Genomic DNA, 23,625 nt, shown 5'->3' on the forward strand with positions numbered 1-23,625 from the left:
TTTTCAACATTTAATTAGATTATTCCTGTTTGTTAGTTATCAACTGTCTTCTAAAAGAAGTGGAAAGTTTTGCTTGCTTCCAAAAAAGCCCATCAACTGTGTTTAACAAAATGTGATTATCTAGGCAAGATCTGTTAGGCTATTTTTTTATGTTTCTTGCTTTTTTTTTTTTTTAATTTGAAATGTACTCCAGAGTGGAAGTATGCTAACACAAAAGGCAGAATGTTTCCAGGATTAGGAACATAGCTAATGCATAAATGCTGGTTTCTGGTGTTATTTGCACAGTTAAAGCTTCTCAGCATTAAGTTACAGAAAGTCTCTTGTTCCAGAAGAGCCCTCATGTGACTGTAGTCCTCTCTCTTTTGCCCTCTTTAGGTAGATAAGATAGTGGACCAGCTGCAGCAGTTTGTTCAGAGCTATGATCTGGTTGCCCTGCGGGATTACTGGAGTTATCTGGACCGACGTCTTTTCAGCCGCTTGGAAGATGTGTACAGGCCAACAGTGAACAAGCTGAAAACCAGCTTGTTCCGATACTACCTTGTCCATACTGTTCAGGTGGTGTTTGGTTTTTAAATTAAAATTATGTTTTTTTAGACTTCTCTTTTAAAAAGATCCTAATCTCTGGAACCACTGCTTTAGAATGCTCTTGGCAGGCCTGATGGTTAGGGGACAAGCAGTTCATGTGTCATGTATCACGAGTGTGGTAATGAGTTTGTTGCAGACTCATGTGACAAACTTCTAAGCTGTTTGCAGGGATGTGCAGGCAAGAGGGAAATAGAGTTAGGTGGGAGCAAGAGACTCATGCTTGGACATGAGGGTGTCTGAGGTCCCTTTCACAGTGGGTGGCGCTACCGCAAGCTCTGTCCTGCTCAGCTTCTGTTAATAACTTTGATGCTGGGAGCAATCACGAGGTCTATAAACACCACCTTGAGGGGCATTGCCATGAGAACGGAGAAGGGCAAGGCCATTGCTGAAAGCAGTCTTCTTAAGTCGAAGAAACAGGCAGAAGAAAGCCCCAAGCACCTGTATGAATGTAGTAGTAGTAAACTACTCTGATGCAGAAAAAGGAATGATTGAGCAGGCAGCAGCAGTGCCAGGGATGAAAAGGCAGGATTGTCTGTATTCCTTCCACTTTGACCTGCCATCAGGACTCAGCCGCTCCTATCAGGCACCACAGTTCTTAAATCAAGGGAGTTGGAGAATCCAGAAGAAAACAATGGGACTTGAAGCTGGTAGAGTTTTAGTTTATAAGAGAGGGGGAGAAGCAGGCTTCAAATCTGTACAAGGTAATGTGGGAGAGAAAATGAGTGAATGTTTTTTGCTTGATTTGAATAGTACAGAAAAAAAAAAATTTTAAAATGGAGCAGAGATTATCTTGTTGAAAACCCAGGAAAGTCAATGGAATATATTACACAGGGGGGCTTTGGCAAATAGAATAGATAAATACCTGTCAGGAATTCTTTTTTTTTTTTTTTTTCCCCATTAAGAAGCAATATTTTCTCCTTGATTCCATTCCCTGACTGAAAACCTTTAATGATTGGTGTTAGTAGAGGAGTCAAAATCTAACACACTTATCTGGAAGTGCAGTTTTTTTAATTTTAAGTTTTGCTCTATGGTTAACCTGAGGCGTGGCTGTCCTGTCTGAATAATGTATCAGATGGAAACATATTCAGGCTACATCTACTGTAGAGTTGAGTGATTTGAAGTATACTTCGGTGCTGTATACAAATGCTCACCTCTTACGTCAGTGCACAAGCTGCACTGGGTTAGCTGGAAATTGGTGTGATTAGTGCCTCAGCCTTTGAACAAAGCTGTGCTGACTAGAAAGGAGGTCAAGTGCCTTTGAGTGCATTTGTGAGCTTCTCCTGGTGTATTTGAGAGTCTTTTGTTCCCCGATGAATATGTCAACTCTTAACTACTTGCTGTGTTGAGTGGTGAAATTAATGTGTTCATAACTCAGAGTAAATGTTTTAGGACACACATGGTGGCATTAATGGAAGCATGAGCCCTGTTCTTGCTTTGTTTCAGACTGGCCGCAATGACAAGGCGCAGGAGTTTTTCCTCAAGCAGGCCTCCGAGCTCCAGAACCAGGCAGAGTGGAAGGATTGGTTTGTCCTGCCCTTCCTCCCTGCCCCAGACTCCAACCCCACCTTTGCCACCTATTTCTCACGCCAGTGGGCAGATACATTTATTGTGTCTCTGCACAACTTCTTGAGTGTCTTATTTCAGTGCATGCATATCCTTTTTTGTAGCTAATAGTTACATCTCACTTGCCCTGGTGTTAAGCTTACTACTAATGGTGGTGCCAAGAATATAGTCTTGTAGAACTTGCTGCTTTCAGATGAATGTTTAGAGCCAAGACTTGATAGGAAGCTGGTGTTTACCAGAGGATGTTGAATAGTGATTGTTCAATTATCTGATATCTTATATTCCCTGGGCACAAAGAGTTGTGGTTGTTGGTGATGCTGACCTCATCCCTGTGGTAGAGGCTAGAAAACTTGTACACATCTTGTTCTGAAATGCTTTTCCTCTTTGCTTGGTGTAGTACAAAATAGGCATGCAACCTTGGGTCATGCTCCATAACTGAACTAGCATCTCCTGTTAGGCCCTTTTCTGGGTACATGGGTTCACAACATTATCTCCTGACAGCTTGCTGTAATAGGGCTGTTCAGTGGTGGCAGGAACAACAGCTTTTGTCCCACACTACAGAGTTCTGACTTTGTCTGCTGATGGGCAGGTTTAAGCTCCAGCTGGAATACAGCTCACCTTGGAATGGTTTCTCAATTGTACACTAATGCAGTAACATAACCTGTCCTGTCCTCCACTTCTGACATGTTAACTGGGCAGCTTTGCTGTCTTGTTCAGGCAGGTGCATACAAGTTCTTGCCTTGGTTTTCCTTAACATTCCTCACCAGTTCCAGTCATTTTGAACTTTGAAGCTGAATGTCTCCGGAACAGTCTCATACAAGAAGAAAATGAATCATTGCGGCATAAGGTCAGAACTAAAGTCACTATTTAGCTGCTGACTCCTTGAGGCTGTGAGTTTTGTAAAACTTTCTTGAATGGATAGAAATAATTTTAACTGTTCAGTTATTCAGTTATTTAATCTGTCTTGATTCTTCTAGAAGTCCTTTGTTATCTTGGTTTATCTTTCAACTGTCTCCAGCAAACTTAGGGTTATGATTATATCATGAAATGTCTGTTTAGGGTATTACTGCCCCTCTGCTGGAGTTGACTGTCCCTCTGCCTGTGATCTCTGACAGGTGGCTGCATCCTGTGCAAACTCCTTCCCTGCTACACTGCAAAGTCAAGACAAGATGAAATCAGTGGCAGCTTAAGGGCATATATGACTTTGCTTGGAAACTTGTGAATAGTATTTCAGTCACTTCCAGATTTTAGCTGATAAAGCAGTAGAAATGGGCAGTAACATCTGGCAAAGAGGCAGAAACTGATACTTGTGGAATAACCACTTTGCCATGGTTGAAGTGCACTTAAAGCAATTTAGATGTGCTAATGGAAATGTTGTGAATGTCTGTTTCCCAGCTCTAGATGCTACAGTACGCTGTAAGAAGGGCTGACCGGTCCAGACAAAGTGTTACCCAGCTCCTTGCTGTATTTTTTAGAGAGAGGCTGTTAAGAATATGTAACATGTCAGTCTTTTTGTAGTATAATTTCCTATTTAAGAGATTCAGGAAATCAGTTGAAGAACTTTTTAAATTACAGATCACATGTGGATGATCATGTACAAGTGGGAAGCTTTATTCATCCAAGCAGGACTTTAGTTTCACTTCCTCAAGCATGCTGAGTAAAAGCTCTCTGAATACTTCAGTAAAGTAAATTTTGTGCTTTACCTCCTGTGTAACAGAACTTTGTTGTATGTTGTGCTTCCTGTTTCAACTGTTTGTTTTGGTAGCTGATCATCACTTCATTTGTGCTAAAAGTGTTGAAGTAAAATAGAACAGTCAGTTTCAAAAAGGAAGCTCTTTTGCAAAAGAAAAGTGAGGTTTGTCACTGTGTACTGTATGGAGTTAGTGGAACAGGCAAATCTGGACAGAAGGGTTCAGCAAAGTGGTCAGTGAATAGGGGCAGTAGGATAAGGTATGTTTTCAAATAGCGCTTTTTCCCCCAATTTTGTGTTCTGTACTCTTAGACAAATTAAAGCAATTTTTTGTTTATGATATGTTGATTGTTATCACTTACAGACTGAATAAATGTTCTCTGTCAAATAGGCAGAGGTAAGACTAGTCTTTCATTTTCAGAGAACTCAGGTCATAAAAGGAAGCAGCTACCTATAGAATGCAGGTTTAAAAAAATGATATAAATAATTGCTTTGATCCTAGATGAAATTAAGTAGTGATTCTGATTTCACTGTTGAAACAATGCAAATACATGAATACAGCAAGATTTCTCAAGTTCCTTTTTCTTGTGACTTCTTTCTGTAAATACTATGATAAGAGGAAAAAAAGAATTATATCTGAAAAACAAATTTACAGAAACAGGAAAGCCTGAGGAACTCATGCGAACAAGAGTCACAGACATAAACCACATCTGTCACAAAAAGCTGCATCCTGAAGTTCCTCTGTGCTAAGGGGGAGAAAGAAAAAATGTCTTTCTCCTTAATGTAGAGATAAATCTCACTGTCATGTTTGGGAGGGAGCTGATCAGGGTGTGGAGCTGGATTTTGGGGTGACCTGATGGTGCTAGCCTTGGTTTGCCCTGCCAGCTCACCAAGCCCTTGTCTGTGGAAAGATGATTACCTTCAGTGCCAAAATGTTGCTACTTCCAGGCATGTCCATTGCCCTGGTCTTCAACTGCCTGCATGGAGTGCCTGATGAGCTCTGCCCTGGCCAACTGCTGTCTCCCAGCACCACTAATGTCCTTAGATCAACAGCACAAGGAGAGGAGCAAGTAGGCTCCAGTTTCATACATGTAAAGGACTGTTTTGAGCTCTTGGACTTGAATACTCAAGAGGACTAATGTACTGCTCAGCCAGTCAGAACAACTTTTTTCCCTCCCCACCCTTGGAGGGCTGTTGAAGTGAAAGGAGTAAACAACTTCAGCAAGTGAGAAGGACATGAATCTCCGTGATCCTCTGTTAACTTGGCTCTCTTCTCTTGTAGCTGTTTGCTTTGCAGGCTGAATCCTTCCGCGTGAAGAAAGAGGAACTGGAGGTGGAACAACCTGTTGTGCATCACAAGCTGCCTGCATATGTGGCCAACATGGATCGACTAGGGGACTCTGAGTTGTGAGTGCCTGCAGGAAAGGATCTAGGGACAGGCTCTGCTGCTTTTTTTGGGTCAAGGAGGCTCCTGGAGGGTCATTTCCTCGTTCCCTGCCCTACGAATCAATGCAGAAAGACATCCAGGCAGAAGTTCTGTTGACCTAAGTGGGTTTAATGGGGGAATTCATGATGGGCATCTCTCCTACCATTTGGGAGAGAGATTTCTTGAGAGCCCAAGCACATAAGGAAGTGATTCTGACCTGCACTCCACATTAGACCATGGTGTTCTGGGCAGGCAAGGCACTGGTAGTAGTGCAGTAGTACCCTGCAGTATTGCTCAGATGAAGCGGATTGTCTCTTGGCTTCTTTTTAGTTTAGTGCTTGTAGTACAGTAGGTGAGTGCCCTGTGTTGTTTTGTAGACACTGTTACTGTGACCCAAAGGGGTCATTGTTACAGAGATGCTTTCTTGCTTTTGCAAAGTCAAGGAAGAAGGAGTTTATCATCTGTGAGGCTCAGTTATGCACAGAATTTCTCATAAACTTGCTGCAGTTAGTGTGTTTTATAGCTACACCTATTGTATTCCTGTCTGTGCAAATTAAGCAACATACACAATGATCAAGCTTGCTTAATTGTGATTTAAACTTATTTTTCCCCCAGTAGTTATGTGAACCAAGTATGTGTATTTAAATTCATTGTGTTACTGGGATTTTTATTTCTTTTTTCCTTAAAAGCATCTGAAAGCAAATGTAGCTTAACCACTAAGTACCAGTAACACTGCTGGGGCTTTGACTTTCTTGTGTTTCTTTCGCTTCTATTCAGACATAAGGGGGGTTGATCAAATTATCCTGCTGACAATGACAAATAGAAGTTGTAGCAGAGACCACACACAAAGTCTTTTAGTCTAAAAGTTGTCTGATTAGACTTGCATGTCTGGTGAACTGTCTTGACACCTGCTCTGCACAGGACAGGCTACAGAGTTTAAACTGAGATTTTAAAATTATTGTTTTTATTTTAAATTTAACTTCTGTGTGGAAAGCCCTGATGTTCATATGCACATGTGGGGGAGAGTGATGTGAGGGATGTGATAATTTATTGCCATATTAATTTTGTCCATTTGTGTTAGAAAAACTTGCATTAGAAGTGTACTTTTTTTTATGTATGCAACTTGTCTTAGTGTGGTGGCTGGTTCTGGTTGCTATTCCCATGTCTCTGCTCAACCTAAAGCACAGCTTTGGTAGAACAGTTCCTAGGAGAGAGGATAGATACAGTAAGGATGATTGTTTTCCCCTTTGTGCTGCTCTGTTCTCAGAGGAAGCTGTAGCAGAGTGAGGTCAGACAGTTATGTTCTAGGAAGCAGCAGCTGCTCTTGTATTGTGGGCTGAGAAGGGAGGTTTGTGTAATCATAGAAGTGGACCTAAACTTTCCTATTTCCTTTGAGTCCAGATTGTCAGATATTGAGGGCCTGTGCTCTAAAATTGCTGAATGTGACTTACTGAATATCGAAGGATGTTCAGGGAAAGACTGGATACTGAATGCTTCTTGAAGTAGGTCTGGTTTATGCCTTGAATTGAGAATCCCAGCTGAATAGGTTCCTTGGAGATCGGAATTCCCCTGCTTTTCCCTCAGGGTCTTTCTAAACTAAGTAGTTGGAGTGGATGGAGTTTGAGGTGGCCCTGCATGGGATTCAGCATCCCACTGAGAGAGTTATCTCCAAGAAGTGAGCTTTGGTTATAGTAATTATACATTTACAGTACTTATAATACATTTATTATAATGATCTGCTCCAGGCACTTACAGGATGTTTTAAAACAGTTTTTTAATAGTGGTCCATTGGCTTGAAAAAGAACATCTGCCCTCCAGTGGTTCAGACAGCTGGCACTTTGCTTATTGGGTGGTCTTTGATCAGGTTGTCTGGCTACACTTTCATATTCCATTTGGTGTTTTTGGTTGCTTTGTTTAATTAGGGATATGGCCTGCAGCCAGAGGACTACTGCACATTCTCTTCAGTCCCGTGGAGGCTTTCTGTCCTCTTTTCTCTCACAAAGTAAAAAGGGCCCTTCCAGACCAGTCCATTCGAGTGGGGCTTCTCCAACACAGACAAGCAGTATGCTGCTAGGGAAGAAAGAACCAACAAATCAGCAGGTAATTCTTAACTGTGTTCATTGAAAGGAGCTCAGTATGCAAGGAGTTAATTTCCAGCATAGCACTGCTGTGGTGGTTTAAAAGTAAACTGTCGGGAGAAATGAATTTGTAGCTCTGACTTGTGGTCTCTCTAATTTACTGGAAGGATTACAATATATACAATGATACACAGTAAAAATACTGTCTTTGACCCACAAGGAAAAAGTACAACCCAACACCCTGTGGCAGGAACAGCAGGGTGTCATTGTCAGTGCAGCTGGGTCCATGATGGTCCTTTAGTGGAGAGGATGACTCCTGCTGGGTGTGAAGGTGTTAACACCTCCCCTGATCTCTTTCCTTATCTGTTATAGCCTGGGGTGTGAGGTGTGCCCTGGGCAGCTGCTACCAATGATTTGTTAACAGCCCATTAGCAATGACATGGAGGGCATAGAATATACAGTTTTTGGTTATACCCACATAATGATAAACTGGTCCCAGACCCCATAACTATGACATTATCCACCCCTTATTCCATACTATCTATGTCATGCTTAAATTAATACCATGTGTAGGTATATACATATATATACACTGAAACGTTACAGAGAGCTTTCACTTAAAAGTGGGTCCCCTTGAGATATGCAACATGTTTTTCTGTCTTTCTGCATGACCCACCAAGTGTAACCATGTCCTTGAGCAAAAACAATCCCACGGGTGGGTCTGCCTTTGCTTGAGGTAGGATTGATCCAGACAGTCTTTCCTAACATTCCCCTTATATGCACCACTGGGACTTTATCTACAGTATGCAAGGGTTCTGACTAGGCAGGACCAGCTTGATTGATGGAGCCTCGGGTGTTGACCAACTAGGAGGCCTTTGCTAAATTCAGCTCCTAATGCTTGAAAGTCCCCCCACCCAGTGCTTTCAAGATGGTTTTAAGCAATCCAATGCACTGCTCAACTTTCCCAGCAGCCAGTGCATGATAGGGGATATGGTACACTCACTCCATGCCATGCTGCCTGGCCCAGGCATCTATGAGGCTGGTTTTGAAGTGGGTCCCATTGTCAGATTCAATTTTCTCTGGAGTACCATGTCACCACAAGACTTGCTTTTCAATGCCCAGGATGGTGTTCTGGACAGTGGTGTGAGGCATGGGGTGTGTCTCCAGTGGTGGCTTCTAACAGGGTCAGCATATAGTGCATGCCCTGGCAGGTTTGGGGAAGTGTGATGTAGTCAATTTGCCAGGCTTCCCCATACCTACGTTTCAACCACTGTCCTCTGTACCATAGAGGCTTCACCTGCGTAGCCTGCTTGAAGGCAGCATATGTCTCAGTTATGGGTAACCTGTGAGATACTGTCTGTGGTTAGATCCACCCCTCTGTCATGAGCCCATCTGTATGTCACATCTCTCCCCTGGTGACTGGAAGCATCATGGGCCCATTGAGCTAAGAACAGCTCTCCCTTGTGCTGCTGATCCAGGTCTACCTGAGATATTTTAATCCTGGCAGCTCGATCCACCTGCATGTTACTGCAATGCTCTTCATTAGCCTGACTCTTGGGTACGTGAGCGTCTACGTGATGGACCTTTACGCTCAGCTTCTCTACCCTGGCAGCAACATCTTCCCACATCTCTGCAGTCCAGATGCGTTTCCCTCTGTGTTGCAGAGGGAAAGTTGGCCTTTCTCCACTGATCTAGCCCTCCCCACAGAGCATTGGCCACCATCCATGAGTCAGTGTAGCAGTAAAGCCTTGGCCACTTTTCTCATTCAGCAATATCCAAAGCCAGCTGAACAGCTTTAAGCTCTGCAACCTGACTTGATCTACCTTGTCCTTCAGCTGCTTCTGCAGCTTGCCATGTGGGGCTCCATACAGCTGCTTTCCACTTATGGTTTGTCCCGACAATGCGACACAAACCATCAGTGAAGAGACCATATTGTCTTTCTCTTTCAGTAGCTGGTTATGTGGTGGGGCCTACTCACCATGTGTCACCTGCTCTTCTTCAGAGGATAATCCAAAACACTCACCTCCGGGACAGTTTGTGTGATGGCTTCCAAAATCCCAGGGTGATTAGGATTTCCTCTCCGGGCCCGCTGTGTGATTAGAGCAATGCATTTGCTCCACATGGTATCGGTGGCATGATGTGTAGAAGGAACTTCTCCTTTGAACATCCAGCCCAGCACTGGTAGTCGAGGTGCCTGGAGGAGCTGTGCTTTGGTGCCAACTGAGGCAGCTCGAACTCCTTCATAAGCCACCAAGGTCTCTTTCTCAGTTGGGGTATAGCTGGCCTCTTTGTATCCCTGACTCCAGAATCCCAGTGGTTGTTCTTAGGTCTAACCAAGTACTTTCTGCCAGAGGTTCCAGGAAGGACCATTCTCCCCGGCTGCAGTGTAGAGAACATTTTTCACATCCTGTCCTGTCCTGACTGGTCCCATGGCTACTGCACAGGCAATCTCTTGTTTGATTTGTTCAAAGGCTTGTTGTTTTTCATGGCCCCACAGGAAGTCATTTTTCTTCTGTGTCACAAGGTAAGTCAGATTGTAAGAGGACTTACAATCTGACTGTACTCAGGGATATGCATCCTCCAAAAGCCCACTGTGCCTAGGAAAGCCTTTGTCTCCTTCTTGTTAGTTGGTGGGGACATGGCTGCTATTTTGTTAATCACCTCTGTTGGAATCTGGTGATGTCCATCTTGCCACTTCATTCCTAGGAACTGGATTTCCTGAGCAGGTCCCTTGACCTTACTTTGTTTAATGGCAAAACCAGCTTTCAGAAGGATCAGGATTATCTTCTCTCCTTTCTTGAAAACTCTTCCTGCAGGAGGATGTTGTCCTGTACTGTAAGTGTTCTGGAGCCTCACCCTTTTCCAGTGCAGTCTGTATCAGTCCATGACAAATGTTTCCAGCCCTGGGGCAGTTGATTCCAAGTGTACTGCACACTCCTCCAGGTGAAAGTGAGTTGTGGCCTATACTCCACTGCCAAAGGAATAGAGAAAAAGGTGTTGGCAATGTCAGTGGTGGGATACTACCTGGCTGCATTGGACTTCAGCCCACACTGAAGCTCCAGCATGTCCAGCATGTCAGCAGTCAGGGGTGGTGTGACTTTATTCAGGCTATGGTAATCCACTGCCAGTTGCCAATCTCTGCTGGACATACACACTGGACATATATTAAAGGGCGAATGAGTCTTGCTGACCACCCCCTGGCTCTCCAGTTTCCAAATCATTTTATGGATGAGCATCACAGAGTGTCAGTCAGTGCGATATTGCCAACAGTGCACTGTTGCTTTGGCCATTGGTACCAATTGTTTGTCCACTCTCAGCAGTCCCACTGCAGAAGGGTCCTCTGAGAGACCAGGCAAGGTGTTCAACCATCTTAACTTCTGTGTCTACAGTAGCTAGCCCAATAACCCAACGATGTCCTGTAGGGTCTTTGAAATACCCATTCCTAAGGTAATCTATGCCAGGGATACACAGGGCCTCCGGACTGGTCACAATGGGGTGTCTATGCCATTCCTTCCCAGTCAGGCTCACTTCAGCTTCCAGTACAGTCAGCTGGTGGGATCCCCCTGTCACCCCAGAAATGGAGATGGATTCTGGCCCTACGTATCGATGGCATCAGAGTGCATTGTGCACCAGTGTCAACTAAAGCCTTGCATCTTTGTGGGTCTGATGTGCCAGGCCACCGGATCCACACAGTCCAGTAGATCCGATTGTCCCTCTCCTCTACCTGGCTAGAGGCAGGGCACCTCTAACTCTGGTCATGGTACTCATTGCACCATTCCTGCCAATATGAACTAGAGGGCCCTTCAAGAGGATCAGACATAACATCATCACTCCTATACTCCTATGGAGTCTTGCCCACGAGAGACTAGAGCAGCATTATCCTTGAAGTATTCTTTGTGGTAGTCATTCCCCTTCTCAATTCTTGTACTTGTGCTGCTAAGAAAAAGGTGGGTTTTCATCCCACTTCCTCATATTTTCCCCATGCTCATGGAGATAAAGCCACAGATTGCCTCATGGAGTGTACCCTCTCTCTTTAGCTGGGGATGCCTGCTTCTGATAGCAGAGATTCTTGTCTAGTGAGATATGGAAGATTCTCTCCTTAAGTTCCTCTCTTAGCTTCTAGTGGCCTTCTCCAGTTTTCTCCTCCAAGCTTTGGACATGTTAGGCCAGTTTTGTTTCCACAGATGAGACATGGGCTTGTAATGGGGCAGTGACAGTGTCCTCATAGATCCTGAATTTGCTGACCAATGTGCCCACCTTGTCCTCTCTCTCTCTCTCTCTCTCTCTCACTCTCTCTCTCTCTCTCTCCCTCCCTCCATTCCAATGTCGCCAAGTAGTGGGAATACCTATTTGGCTCAAGCTGTGCAGATTTCAAACACATCTGGTATGTGCACTGGACACCATCTGGCCTTTTAGGGAACCTTTCATCCTCTGAGAAGATTATCTCCAGTACAGCTAATTCTCTCAAGCATCGGATACCTTGCTCCATCGTGTTCCACTGTCCTTGCTGTACATGGAGGTCCTCTTTACAAAGGTATCTCTCCCTCACACTTGACAACAGTCACCGCCAGAGGCTGAGAGTTTCCTGTCTTTCCAATCCCCTGATCAATGACCACATCTTGAGACAGGGATCCTAGTTGCCTCGCTTCACTCCCATCCAGAATTGTATCATTTAACTGCAGCATCCCAGATCCGGAGCAGCCAGGTCAGAATGGACTCGTTTGCCTGTTGTGTAAACTCTCTCTGGAGTTCACGGAGCTCGCCCAGGGATAGGGACCGAGTGATGATTTCTGGCTCTGTTTCTTCTGCCAGGGTTGAAAGTCCTGCCCCTTCCTTGTCATCCACTATGCAAACTGATTTAGTCTTGGATTTTCTTTTCTGGACAGGGGCGACTGGTTCTCCTTCTGGCTCAGTAATGGTTCATGTGGACATGGTGCTGGTCAATGCATTTTCTCCTCTCAGACTCAGCTGTGGTTTGTGTGGACAAGGTGCCTGTTGATTACTTCTCTCCTCGTGTTCAGCTCTGGTTTGTGTGGACACAATGCTTGTTGATCTGTTTCCTCTCTTCCCCCTCCTGAAGGTGTTATACTATACCAGGCAGTGACCGGTAGGCAGTGGCCAGGGCCCAGCATGTCGCCGTAAGCTGCACGTCTCTGGGGCTGTCAGAACATTTTCTCTTCACACATCTTATTACTTTAACAGGATCCTGCAGTTGTTCAGGGGTGAATTTCCAGATCATTGGAGAAGTTCTCCAAATACTGGCCCATGTCCTCCAACTTCCCATGCCACTCAGCATTATCCACTTTCAGGGCAGGCCTCCAGACTGCTTCTCTGGGAGCGCCTGTTCCGATTCTAAGCATGGTATAAACAGTGCAGAGGAAACAGGAGAAACAACAACAGGAATACGCTGTCCTTTACATCAAGAAAAAGCTCAGCATTTTCTTCAAAAATGGTTGTAGCAGGTCTGAAGGGGAAGAAGGAGGTGAAAGGCTGGGGAAAAACTATTCTTTCCTGTTCCCCCTACAGACTGGGTGCGATTAATAATGAAGCCCCAGATGTAGTGACCAAGACCAGGACGGGCAAACAAAACTGAATATATATTCCAAATGAAACTCACTGCCCTTGATGTCGTCAATGGCATAAACACAGTATATCAACAAAAAAGCAATTTTGATATCTTTCCCTTAAGAAGAGCATCACAACAGGCAAATAGTTCCCCATAGGTGGAAATATATACAGTGTTAGGTACAGGGTCCACGTGAATATACTGAGCAATATGATGATCAGGGAGTTTCTGCACTCAGATACACAAATGCCTAGGATAAAATTGTAATTCTGACTTTCCTCTCGTGCCCCACGCTGGACACCAAAATTGCACTGGTTTAAAAGTAAACTGGCAGGAGAAATTAATTTAGGGGGATCACAAGTCAGAGCTACAATTTACTGGAAGGATGACAATATATACAATGATACACGGTAAAAATACTGTCTTTGACCCACAAGGACAAAGTACAACTCAGCACCCTGGGGCAGGAACAGCAGGGTGCCCATGAGCTCCTGTGCTGAGCACTGCGTGGCTCCCCTGGGTGCACAGCAGAAGGGAAGGTACCTGTCAGTCGGGATGATGGTCGCAGTTCTGTTGAAGGAATGATGGCAGTCTCACCGAGAGTGGCAGTCACAGTCCTGCTGGAGTTCTGTTCCCCCTCTGGATCCGATGAGAGGTTCCCCAAGTCCCAAACCCCGAAGTTTATATATCCCTAGGTTCAGTGGGAATGTCCAGTACCTCCCCTCAAGTGCTAGGAGTTTCACCATGGGTCCTTTAAGTCTGTGGACAGTAGGATACTTTTGGGTTCCTTGATGAGCTGGGCTATTGTCAGTGCAGCTGGGTCGATTAGCAGAGAGGACTCCTCCCGATGGATGTGAAGGTGTTAACACCTCCCCTGATCTCTTTCCTTATCTGTTGTAGCCTGGGGTGTGAGGTGTGCCCTGGGCAGCTGCTACCAATGATTTGTTAACAGCTCATTAGCAATAGCATAGAGGGTATAGAATATACAGTTTTTGGTTATACCTACATAATGATAAACTGGTCCCAGCCCCTGTACCTATGACAACTGCTTGAAGCTTTTACTTCCTACTGAAAAAATGAAATGTCCTTTTTCTTCCTTGCAAGTGTTTACTGGGCCTGAAGGCAGCCCAAGAACCTGCTATTGTCTAGGGGCTCGTGGAGGCCTTGCAGGTAGCTTGGTTTCTTTGGCTGTTCTCCTCTTTGTTCTGCAGCCTAGCACATGCGTAACTTTGCCAAATTTTCCCCTTGCCTTCCAGATTGCCAAAGGAAAAGAAGGAACGGTGAGCTGTAAGGATGGGAAGAGCCACTTCAGTGGATTAGTAGCAGGTGACTCAAGTTCCCTGCAGCAGCGGCAGAAACGTTTGCAAGAGCATGGGAAGGAAAGGAAGGAACTCCTGTCCAAGGGGATCTCCCAGGTACTGGGCAACACTGCAAGGCTGCGAAGCTTTGGGGGGGCTGGTATTGCTGTAATTTGTTGTTCTAGGTAGTAAAACAAGTTAAGCTTCCGAATTGCTCCTCAGATCTAACTGTATCAAAGGCCAATCTCTGCAGTTAATCAGCTCCTTCCAAAATTCAGTTTATTTCTGTGTTTCTGGAAGGGAATCACTATTGACAGTTAAAGTGTAAGAATTGTTTTTTGTCAGCATCTTTTCAACAAGCTGCTCATGGAAAGAGTTTTTCTTCACCTTAATACTTATGTTCAAATACTGCATAAGTTCAAATAATCCCTATTCCTTAGTGGCAACAGGCACCTGTGCTGTCCAAGGTGAATTCTCTCCTCTGCATCCTTGTGCTAGTTTCTGCAGACTCTTTGAGACAGATAAAAATTGGTAGAAAGTTTTCTTGGATAGGAGTGGAAATATCATTTGTAGCAATGTTTGCTTTTTTGAGTTTTTTTGCACTGTATGTTGCAGTTTTGCCTGGGGCTGTGCCCTGCTTTCTAATATAATGAAATAAAATTGTGTCTTGGATTTTAACTGCTTGTTAAACAGACTGCTTCTGCTCACCTGTGTATTGTCTACCTTTCAGCAGCCTTGTGGCCCAAGGAGACAAAGCACAGGAGGAACGATGGCAGCATCTCAGCCGTGTTTATTTTGGCTGTATGAGACACTCTGCCTTGGTGGGGATACAGTGTTGAGGGACTTGCCTGTCAGCCAGTGTGTGTGGCTGTGTGTGGCAGCGCTGCTTGATAGAGGAGATGTTACTCTACCGCTCATTCAAGGCTATGAGAGAACTTTCTTCTTTGTGACTCATTGAAAACATTTTAATTAAACATTGTTCAGAAAATTGCAAAGCCCAGTTCCCAATAAGTATCTTTTGAGTTTTCTTTTTCTGTGATGTTTCAGGTTAAGGCGGTGTTTTCTTGGCTTTGTAAAACTTGCTTCTGGTGCTCTTGGGGAAGCTGGTGCTATTTAGTTTTCTGTTGTTTGCAACATGTAGGAAAAAAGGAAACTGAAAGGTGACACTTTCTTTCACATGAGTGTAATTCATTGGTTCTTACCTCCACACATTAACTAATAGAGAGAGGCATTCTTGGTTTTATTTCCCAAGCTTTTCCAACTTTGTGATTGCAGATGATTTGACTATACAATGTTTGACCCATTGCTTAAGATATGAAGCTACTATAAATAAGGCAGAAATTTGTTAGGGAACTGGGATTCAAAAGCATCAATACAAATACTGTTTTGGGGCATTTCATCTTCAGTAAATGGTTTAGCAAAGGAATGCCTGCAGATGTTTTACTGTCTTATGTGCTGTATCTGCTTCTTGTCCAGCTTCTGGTGGCAAGGGAAGACTAAGCTGTTTTCAAGCACTTCTGTGTGTGCAGTGGAGATCTTTTCACATTCAGATACGGTCACCTACTAAAACTCCATTTGTTCTTTCTGCCCTGTCAAATTGAGTTTTAAGCTTTTGGACTCATGTTGCTTCTACTATTGTCATCAGTAAGTGATTTGCTCGTGAATCCATGTACTCGTGGTATCAAAATGAGCCTCTGATACCAGCTGAGGTAAGGGAAACAGAGATGATGTGGTTCCTTTAATTCTTAGAGGAAAGTGTATGGAGGGGCACATGGAGGGGGATATCAGAGACTCTATCAGAGGCCCTATTAAATGGTCTGGTCGTGCAACACACCGTCCTTGTGCTCAGAAAGGCCCCTGGCAGGAGGGGTGTCTTGATGACAGTTCTTCTGGTTCCATGCAGCTTCTCGGGTTTTGGTTTTGTTTTTTTTTTTTTTTTTTTCCAAATCCTAGCAGGCTAGGGTGGCTGAAGAGCGGGATCTGGAGCTGCTGCTTTCATGTGTTTCACACAGGATTTCTTCCTTCAGGGCCACAGTGCTGAGAAGAAAACGGATGTTGGCACAGCTGAGGCAGAGCCATGCTCAGAGCTGCATGCTGAGCAAACAGAGACTTCAACCAAAATGCCTGCCAGTAGTGCAGAGGTGGCAGGGGTCCGGCAGGAGCAGCCTTTCATCGTCCTCAGCCAGGACGAGTATGGGGAGCACCATTCATCCATCATGTACTGCAGGTAATGGACTGACAGAAGAGCCTTTTCTTGTAGAAGCCTCTGTAGAGGACCAGCTGTGCCTGGCCTCCTCCTTCCAACCTCTGTTCTGTCCAGCACATTGTGCATGTACTCTTGGATGTAGGGCAGTCAAGTTGGTGTAACTGAAAATAGCCTGTAACTTGTGCAATGAGAATGGATAGAGATTTTTGTGACTGGAAGATGCCAGCTGGGAAGAAACTCCCTGGGAAAGCAGGATGATATTGCTTAAGGGCATTATGATTTGCATGTGGAGCTTGGTGCAATTCATTGTCTTGGTTGTTGTAGACTGAACAGGAAGTGGTGTAAGGAAGTTCTGATTCCTGCAGAAGGAGTTGGTGTGTGGCCAGGAGAGGGAGGATTACTGGGGTATCTGTTTGCATCTAAGAACTTCAGGGAGAAGAATATCCAATCTGTTTCCTTCTGCACATAGGGTTGATTGTTCTGGACGGAGGGTGGCCAGCCTGGATGTGGATGGGGTCATCAAAGTCTGGTCTTTTAACCCCATAATGCAAACTAAAGCTTCATCCATTTCCAAATCTCCATTGCTGTCTCTGGAATGGGCAACCAAGCGTGATCGGCTGGTGAGTGGTCTGAGAGTGGTGGATTGAGAGCCACAGCAGATCATCTGGGGCTGCACTGCATCTTAACCTGTAGACAGCTACGTTGTGGATAAGATCAGGGCAACAGTTCATTTCCACTTTGGTGGGACATGGGGAACTGATGAAGCCTGTAGAGTCTAAGAGAAAATAGAGTGGGGAGTGAGCAAGGAATTCACAATGGGTTGCCCTGAGACGGGAGTTCCCAAGTTGCAGTGAAGGTACAGCTGTAGGACAGAAGTAGCTCCTTCAAGAGAATTCTCACGCCTCTCTTCAGGCAGAGCAGGCAGCTGCCTGTGAAGGCAGGCAGAGGCAACCTGGGATAACAGGTCACAGGAACCCTGCAGCAGGGAGCTGTGGACCTTTACTTGCACCCTGAGCCAGAAGCAGAGAAAGGAGCAGGGTTGAGGAATGGGGATGTGGTGTTGGCATTCTGCTTGTGCAGGTGTGAAAAGGGCTCTGAACAGTTTTATACTGGTGCCTAATGAGTTGGGGTGCATAAGGAGCTTGGGTCATGTTTAAATATCATGACAGTTTAACTGTTTCCTGTAGCACTTTTTCTCTAATTCTGTTACTAGAGAGGAGCCTTTAAATAATATGCATTCTTCTGGATCTTAGAGCTGTTGCTAGTGTTTCATGCGCTCCCTTGGCAAAGGGACAGGGCTGTGTGAGAAGGAAGGCCTGCAACCAAGGGAAGATTGTTCATATTCGGGCACTGATGGGATGTTGCTGCTAATCTCAAAATGCCACCTATGAAGAGCTGGTGCTATGGCTTGTTTCTCTTTTCTTTTGCTCTTACAAAGAAGGTTGTTCATGCAGTTCTGATGTTTTTTTCTGCTTTGTGGAGTTTATTTCCTGTGTGCTAATAGGAAGATTGATCTTTCTGAACTGCATGGGTATTAAGCAGCAAATCAGGCTCTGAAGTGAGAAGGATCTGGCATGCTTCATTTTCTTTGATAATGCATCCCTCCATGGTTTTTACTTTTGATTTGAATTGTAGCATCACTAAAAGAATGTATGAGCCCTTCTGAATGATTTCATTCTCCTCTGGATGAAAGGAGGTGGCCTCTATTTGGCTTTCTCTTTAAACTTAGGTCGTTAACTCTCTGTTACTCTTTCCTTGCTCCCCTAGATATTGAGACTCCACATATGTTTTGCATCCTATAATGTTGAGCTGTACTCTAGAAAGGGCTTTTACTCCACCTTGGTGCCTATCAGATCTTTTTCTTACTGGAAAGCAGTGCTTTTACTCTGACATTTGTAGTTCTGGGGTAGTCCTACTCAGCATGCTATGCACAGGAAGACAGGATGTACCCTAATGGAGTAGTGATTAATCTGAATGCAGAAACAGGAAAAAAAAAATTACTCTGTGGTTTTGGTGTTTGTTGGACAACATCATTGTACTCCTTACTCACACTCCTTCCATCTCCTTGATGGTTTCAAGCTGCTGCTTGGCAGTGGGGTCGGGACGGTTCGTCTTTATGACACAGAAGCAAAGAAGAATCTCTGTGAAATTAGCATTGATGAAGACATGCCCAGGTAATTCTGGAATACTGATTTTTATATAAAAATGTTATTTTTGACTTTGAAAAGGTAGGTGAAGTGTCAATGTTCTTGCTGCTTTCCTGCAACTGCAGCAGTATCTAGCCTTCATCCAGAGGACAGTTCCTGTCTGAGTAGCATAAAACCTACTCAGTAAAACAGGACACACTCAAAATCTGTCTGAGCACCCAAATCCTGCCCTCTTTTGTAGTGTACCCTGTCTTGCAGGATCTTAGCAGGAGGGCTCATAGTCGAGTGTTGTGATTGAGGCAGCTGCTAGAGAGAGGCAACTGAGACTGTTTGCTGTGTTTCAGGATCCTGTCACTTGCTTGCAGCCCAAGTGGTGCCTCCTTTGTCTGTTCTGCAGCAGCCCAGAGCCCCATCTCCCATGTGGACTTCTTGGCAGTAAGCTCTGGGGGAAAAAGCATGAACCAAGTTCCTGGGAAACTGCTACTGTGGGACACAAAAACCATGAAACAGCAGGTACTTGCTGTGTTTCTTTCCTTTCTCAGTCTGCTTGCTGAGAAGGAGTGTCTTCTGTTTCAGTGTGAAGGATCTCTTTGATATCCTTTTTCCCCCGCCCTCCTCCCTTCCTCTCTATCACATGCAGGATAAAAATGCATAGTGTAAGTAGCTGCTGGGTTTGGGTGGGGGTTTTTGTTTTGTTGGTGTGTTGGATTTTTTTGAGGCATTTTTCAAAATAGTTCGTAGTCTTGTTTATATCCTGCCTGTGCAGTTTCTGGCTGGAAATATCCAGAGTGGATTGGATGATGTTTTAATCAGGCTTTCTCCAGTTGAACTATATTGAAGGGTTTTCTTTGCTATTTCCCCTGCCTTCCCTGCTTTTAAGTGAAGCTTCTTTCAGAGGTTTCATCTTATGTCATCTTCTCCCTTGTGTTGGTTTAGATGGGTCAGATTCTGGCAGGGAATCCTCATTCCATCTCTCGTGTTTGTCCTTAAGAAATGCTGTCCCTGACATCTAGGAGGGACATAAGCAACATACTCAAGCTAATGCCTGTCAGAAGCTGGTTTTGCAGCCTTGAGGCCATGGCCAAGAAAACTGGCTTGGCTGAGGTGAATTGTTGGTTTAGTGTCACAATAACATGTAGCACAGTAAAATTCCAATCTTGAAGTCTGTAGTCATGAGAGGTATAGGGCACCACACTGGAGGAGTTCTCACTACTAGGCCCCTGGAGATCAGCTTCTCAAAACCCACAGCTCTTCTTCAGCACTAATGCAGACTTTCCCTTCCAGCTGCAGTTCTCCCTGGAGCCTGAGCCCATTGCTATAAACTGCACAGCCTTCAATCACAATGGCAACCTGCTGGTCACCGGGGCTGCAGATGGCATTGTTCGTCTCTTTGGTACGGTGGAAAAGGACCTGGGGGTATCGGTCAATAGACAGCTGAACAGGAGCTAGCAGTGTGCCCCAGTGGCCAAGAAGGCCAGCAGCATCCTGACTGGTATCAGAAATAGTGTGGCCAGCAGGACTACGGAATTGATTGTCCCTTTGTACTTGGCACTGATGAGGCTGTACCTTGAGGCATTTAGAATATGTATAGATGTGCTGCTTAGGGACATGGTTTAGTGGTGGACTTAGTAGTGCTAGGCTAATGGTTGGACTTGATGATCTTAAAGGTCTTTTCCAACCAAAATGATTCTACAATTCTGTGAAACTGGGCAGTAGGATGGTGAAATGCTGGGGTTTGAACCCTGAGACCTGAATTAAGATTGACATATGGGTGATTCCCACAGCCCTTCATAAAGAGGTGGTGAGTTTGCCTTATAGCTTCCCCCCAGGGTGCGGCCGGCCCTGCAGGGAGAGCCATAAGGGAAATGAGCCCCAAGTGTCCTGCATTGAGTAACCAAAGGTCAGTTGTCCTGCTTGGGGATAAAAGCTGGGACCACTTGTGGGGAGGGAGGAGAGTGTATCTGAAGTGGATGCACTTTGCAGAGCTTCCTGTTGAGGAAGGACCTCCTGACTCTCCTGGAACTGGGCTCCAGTCAAGTTAGACCTTTGCAAACACAGGCTAGGAGGGTGAGAGTGGGCCATGTGACCACCTCTGTCTTATTTGTTTAATCTCCTAAACTGGCTGTTTCCCATTCCATCTATGGGAAGCCTTGGTTCTTTGTTTATTCCACCTATTGTGGGTCCAGCGATGTTGTTGTTGGGGGTAATGTCAATTGCTTGTGAACTAATTGACTTGTTCATGGATTGTCTTTTCTTCCTGCTGGCTGTGTCATTCCTGTTAGGCCTAGTCATTGGCAAAAAAAGGTGGCCCCTCAGTGTTCCCAGCTGGCTGTCCTTAGCCAGCTCTCGTTCACTCTTCTGCCAGCAGGGAGGCAGATGTGGAACATGCCTGAACACCAAGGTGGAAGCTATTTTTTCCTCCCTCATAATAGCTCAGGAGTGAATTGACATAAATTCTCTCTAGGAGAGAATTGGCTGGAGACCCTGGTAGTGCTTCTGGATTTCTCTTTCCTGATGAGGAGCAGAGTTAACTTGACTTTGAGCCACGTGGTCTTGGCTGTGCCATATAGCAACAGCCCTGCCAGAAGCGGAGTCTTGAGGAAAGGAATTAAAGGGTGACCTGAGCTTCCAGTTGAAGGCAAAGGCTTCACATCAGTTTTTCTTCCCTGAGCGATTTGTCTTTCTCAGGTTTTGCGCTCTTCACCCTGTCATTGTGCTAGTCAGTTCTGGCATCCCTCTTCTGTGAATGAGAGATCTGCTTCTTGCCTGGATGCTGAGCTGGAAGCTGCAGTCCCAGGTCTATGGGAAGACAGGGCTGGCAGCAGCTTTGTAGGTGCACTGGATGGCAGGGGGAGTAGGAAAAGAAAGGTAGCAGTAGGGCCTGGATGTAGAATCCCTGCAGCTGGCAGCACATGAGCAGCCCTGTAAAGCTGGAGGAAGAGGTGACTAGTTACAGGCAATGATTTTTGTGGCTGGTGTAAAAGCCAAATGCTAGAGAATAAGCACAACAGCTGGGATTGGGTTGGGCTCCCCCAGACTGGTTTAGAGGGCTGGGACAGAGACCTTATGAATGCAAAAGGCATCTCTGTCTTCGCCTCAGCTCTTTCTTTGTATAAGGAATGTTCAGTACTGGTTCTTTCCTCAGATATGCAGCAGCATGAGTGTGCCATGAGCTGGAAAGCACATGATGGGGAAGTCTACTCTGTCGAGTTCAGCTGTGATGAGAACACAGTCTACAGCATAGGCGAGGATGGCAAGGTAGGCTCTGGGGGACCTTCTACTGGTCAGCTGGCAATGAAATCCCTTCTGGAGTCTTTTCCATATGGGCAAGACAGCAGTAAAAATACTCTCAGGATCTGGAGGATCTGTGGGCTGCTAACTGTATTCTTAGGAGTGTAGCATCACTCTGCTGTATCCAGTCTCTACACAGAGTGGCTCAAAATCGTATTAACAGCTGGAGCTGTTTCAAACCTTGTCTGCAGGTCATATTGTTGTGACATTCCTCCCTAGGGAATCTGTGTTAAGATGACCTTTTGGTGCCCCTGAGATCACCACATCTAGGCAGCAGTGCTCGTGGAAGGCTTGTCTGGACTGTAGGCACTCTTAGAGCCTTTGTAGCCTGTGTCATATAAATAGAGCCGCTTAGATACAGATGCCAAAATGCCATCTTTTGTTTGTGAGGAGTAGCCACTTGGCTTACAAATGACAAATGGCCCTTCTGCTTTAAACTCATGTCACTTTATGGACTTATGTAATTATTTTTTCCCATTCTAGTTCATTCAGTGGAATATTCACAAAAGTGGTTTGAAGGTGTCAGAGTATGATCTTCCCAGCGAAGCTACAGGTCCTTTTGTTCTGTCTGGGTACAGTGGCTACAAGCAAGTCCAGTTCCCACGAGGAAAGCTTTTTGCTTTTGACTCTGAGGGCAACTACATGTTGACATGTTCTTCTACTGGGGGAATGATTTTTAAGGTAAGTCTGAGAAGAGATGGGGTGTACTCTCATGCATCCATACAAGCTCTTGTTACAAGGCTGCAGCAGCAGCCACTGGAGGTTCTCAGTCAGCACCTGCCCATCCCTGCTCTGTAAAAGTTGCTGCTCAGTCTCATACAGCATGCATTTTAGCAGTGCATGATGTTTAGTGAGTGTTTGAACCCTCTGTAAGCATTTGGCCCTCTGTGTGTAGTTAGAGCATGTGTGTTTAAAGCTTATCTGCAGAATTTGCCTTAATGCCCAAGTGTCTTGGACAAAGTTTTAATTTTTTTTTTTTTAAATTGATGCATGCCAGTTCAATACAAAACCTGGGGTTGACGACTGATGTTTATTTTTCATCTGCCTTGTGTACTTGCTGATGCTATGTTAGTCCCAGCCTGATTCTCTCCTTTTACTGTGTACTGAAATGAAGGGCAAGGTTGAATGCTTCCAAGTGCCCAAATTTCTGTGGTGCAGTAACAAGGGATTCCTGATGGCATGCCTCTTGCCTGCCTCCTCTTGAGTCAACACCTGTCAGTATAAGCCATTGCAAGGCAGATTAGATGGAATTTTTACTTTGCATCTGGGAATTTGGAGCACCTGTACTAACATAAGCTATAGCTGAGGCTTATGTGCTGCTCATAGGTACATGCTCTTAGCCTGCCTTCTTCAATTACTGCAGCTCAGCTGATGTCAGGAGCTGAGATGTCACATGCTTCTGTCATGAGACTGGAAATTTGCTTCCTTGTGTGCTCTATGTACATCTCAACATCTCTCTGGTTGTTTTCTTAATTATGTATGCTGACAGGGACATGGAGCCTGTAGTAGGCTTTGGCTTCTCCTGTGGGTGCACTGCTCCCACTGCAGAAAGTCGCTTCCTTAATTTTATGCCTTCCTTCTTTCAGTTAAATGGTGAGGAAAAGGTTCTGGAGACCTGCCTTTCTCTGGGAGGACACCGAGCTCCTGTTGTCACAGTGGACTGGAGCACAGCCATGGACTGTGGGACCTGCCTCACTGCCTCTATGGATGGGAAGATTAAATTAACAACCTTACTGGCTCAAAAGTCTTAACCCGGACAGTGCTGAAGGGAAAGA

At 45.0% G+C, this 23,625-nt stretch overlaps 1 protein-coding gene across 1 annotated transcript; it reads left to right on the top strand.

Moving 5' to 3' along the window:
* Positions 1 to 351: 351 nt before the first annotated feature.
* On the top strand, positions 352 to 23,625 carry WDR91 (WD repeat domain 91; the record flags this gene model as incomplete). Its single annotated transcript, XM_008948537.1, is given in 14 exon segments — positions 352 to 555; positions 2,029 to 2,236; positions 2,913 to 2,995; positions 5,121 to 5,245; positions 7,187 to 7,364; positions 14,165 to 14,323; positions 16,234 to 16,433; positions 16,882 to 17,032; positions 18,492 to 18,586; positions 18,904 to 19,072; positions 19,844 to 19,952; positions 21,705 to 21,817; positions 22,334 to 22,531; positions 23,437 to 23,625. Coding segments are annotated over 14 exon segments (2,157 nt in total), but the record flags the coding sequence as incomplete, so codon positions are not given.

Source organism: Merops nubicus, unplaced genomic scaffold (assembly GCF_000691845.1).
Source record: "Merops nubicus isolate BGI_N331 unplaced genomic scaffold, ASM69184v1 scaffold5711, whole genome shotgun sequence".
NCBI lineage: Eukaryota > Metazoa > Chordata > Aves > Coraciiformes > Meropidae > Merops > Merops nubicus.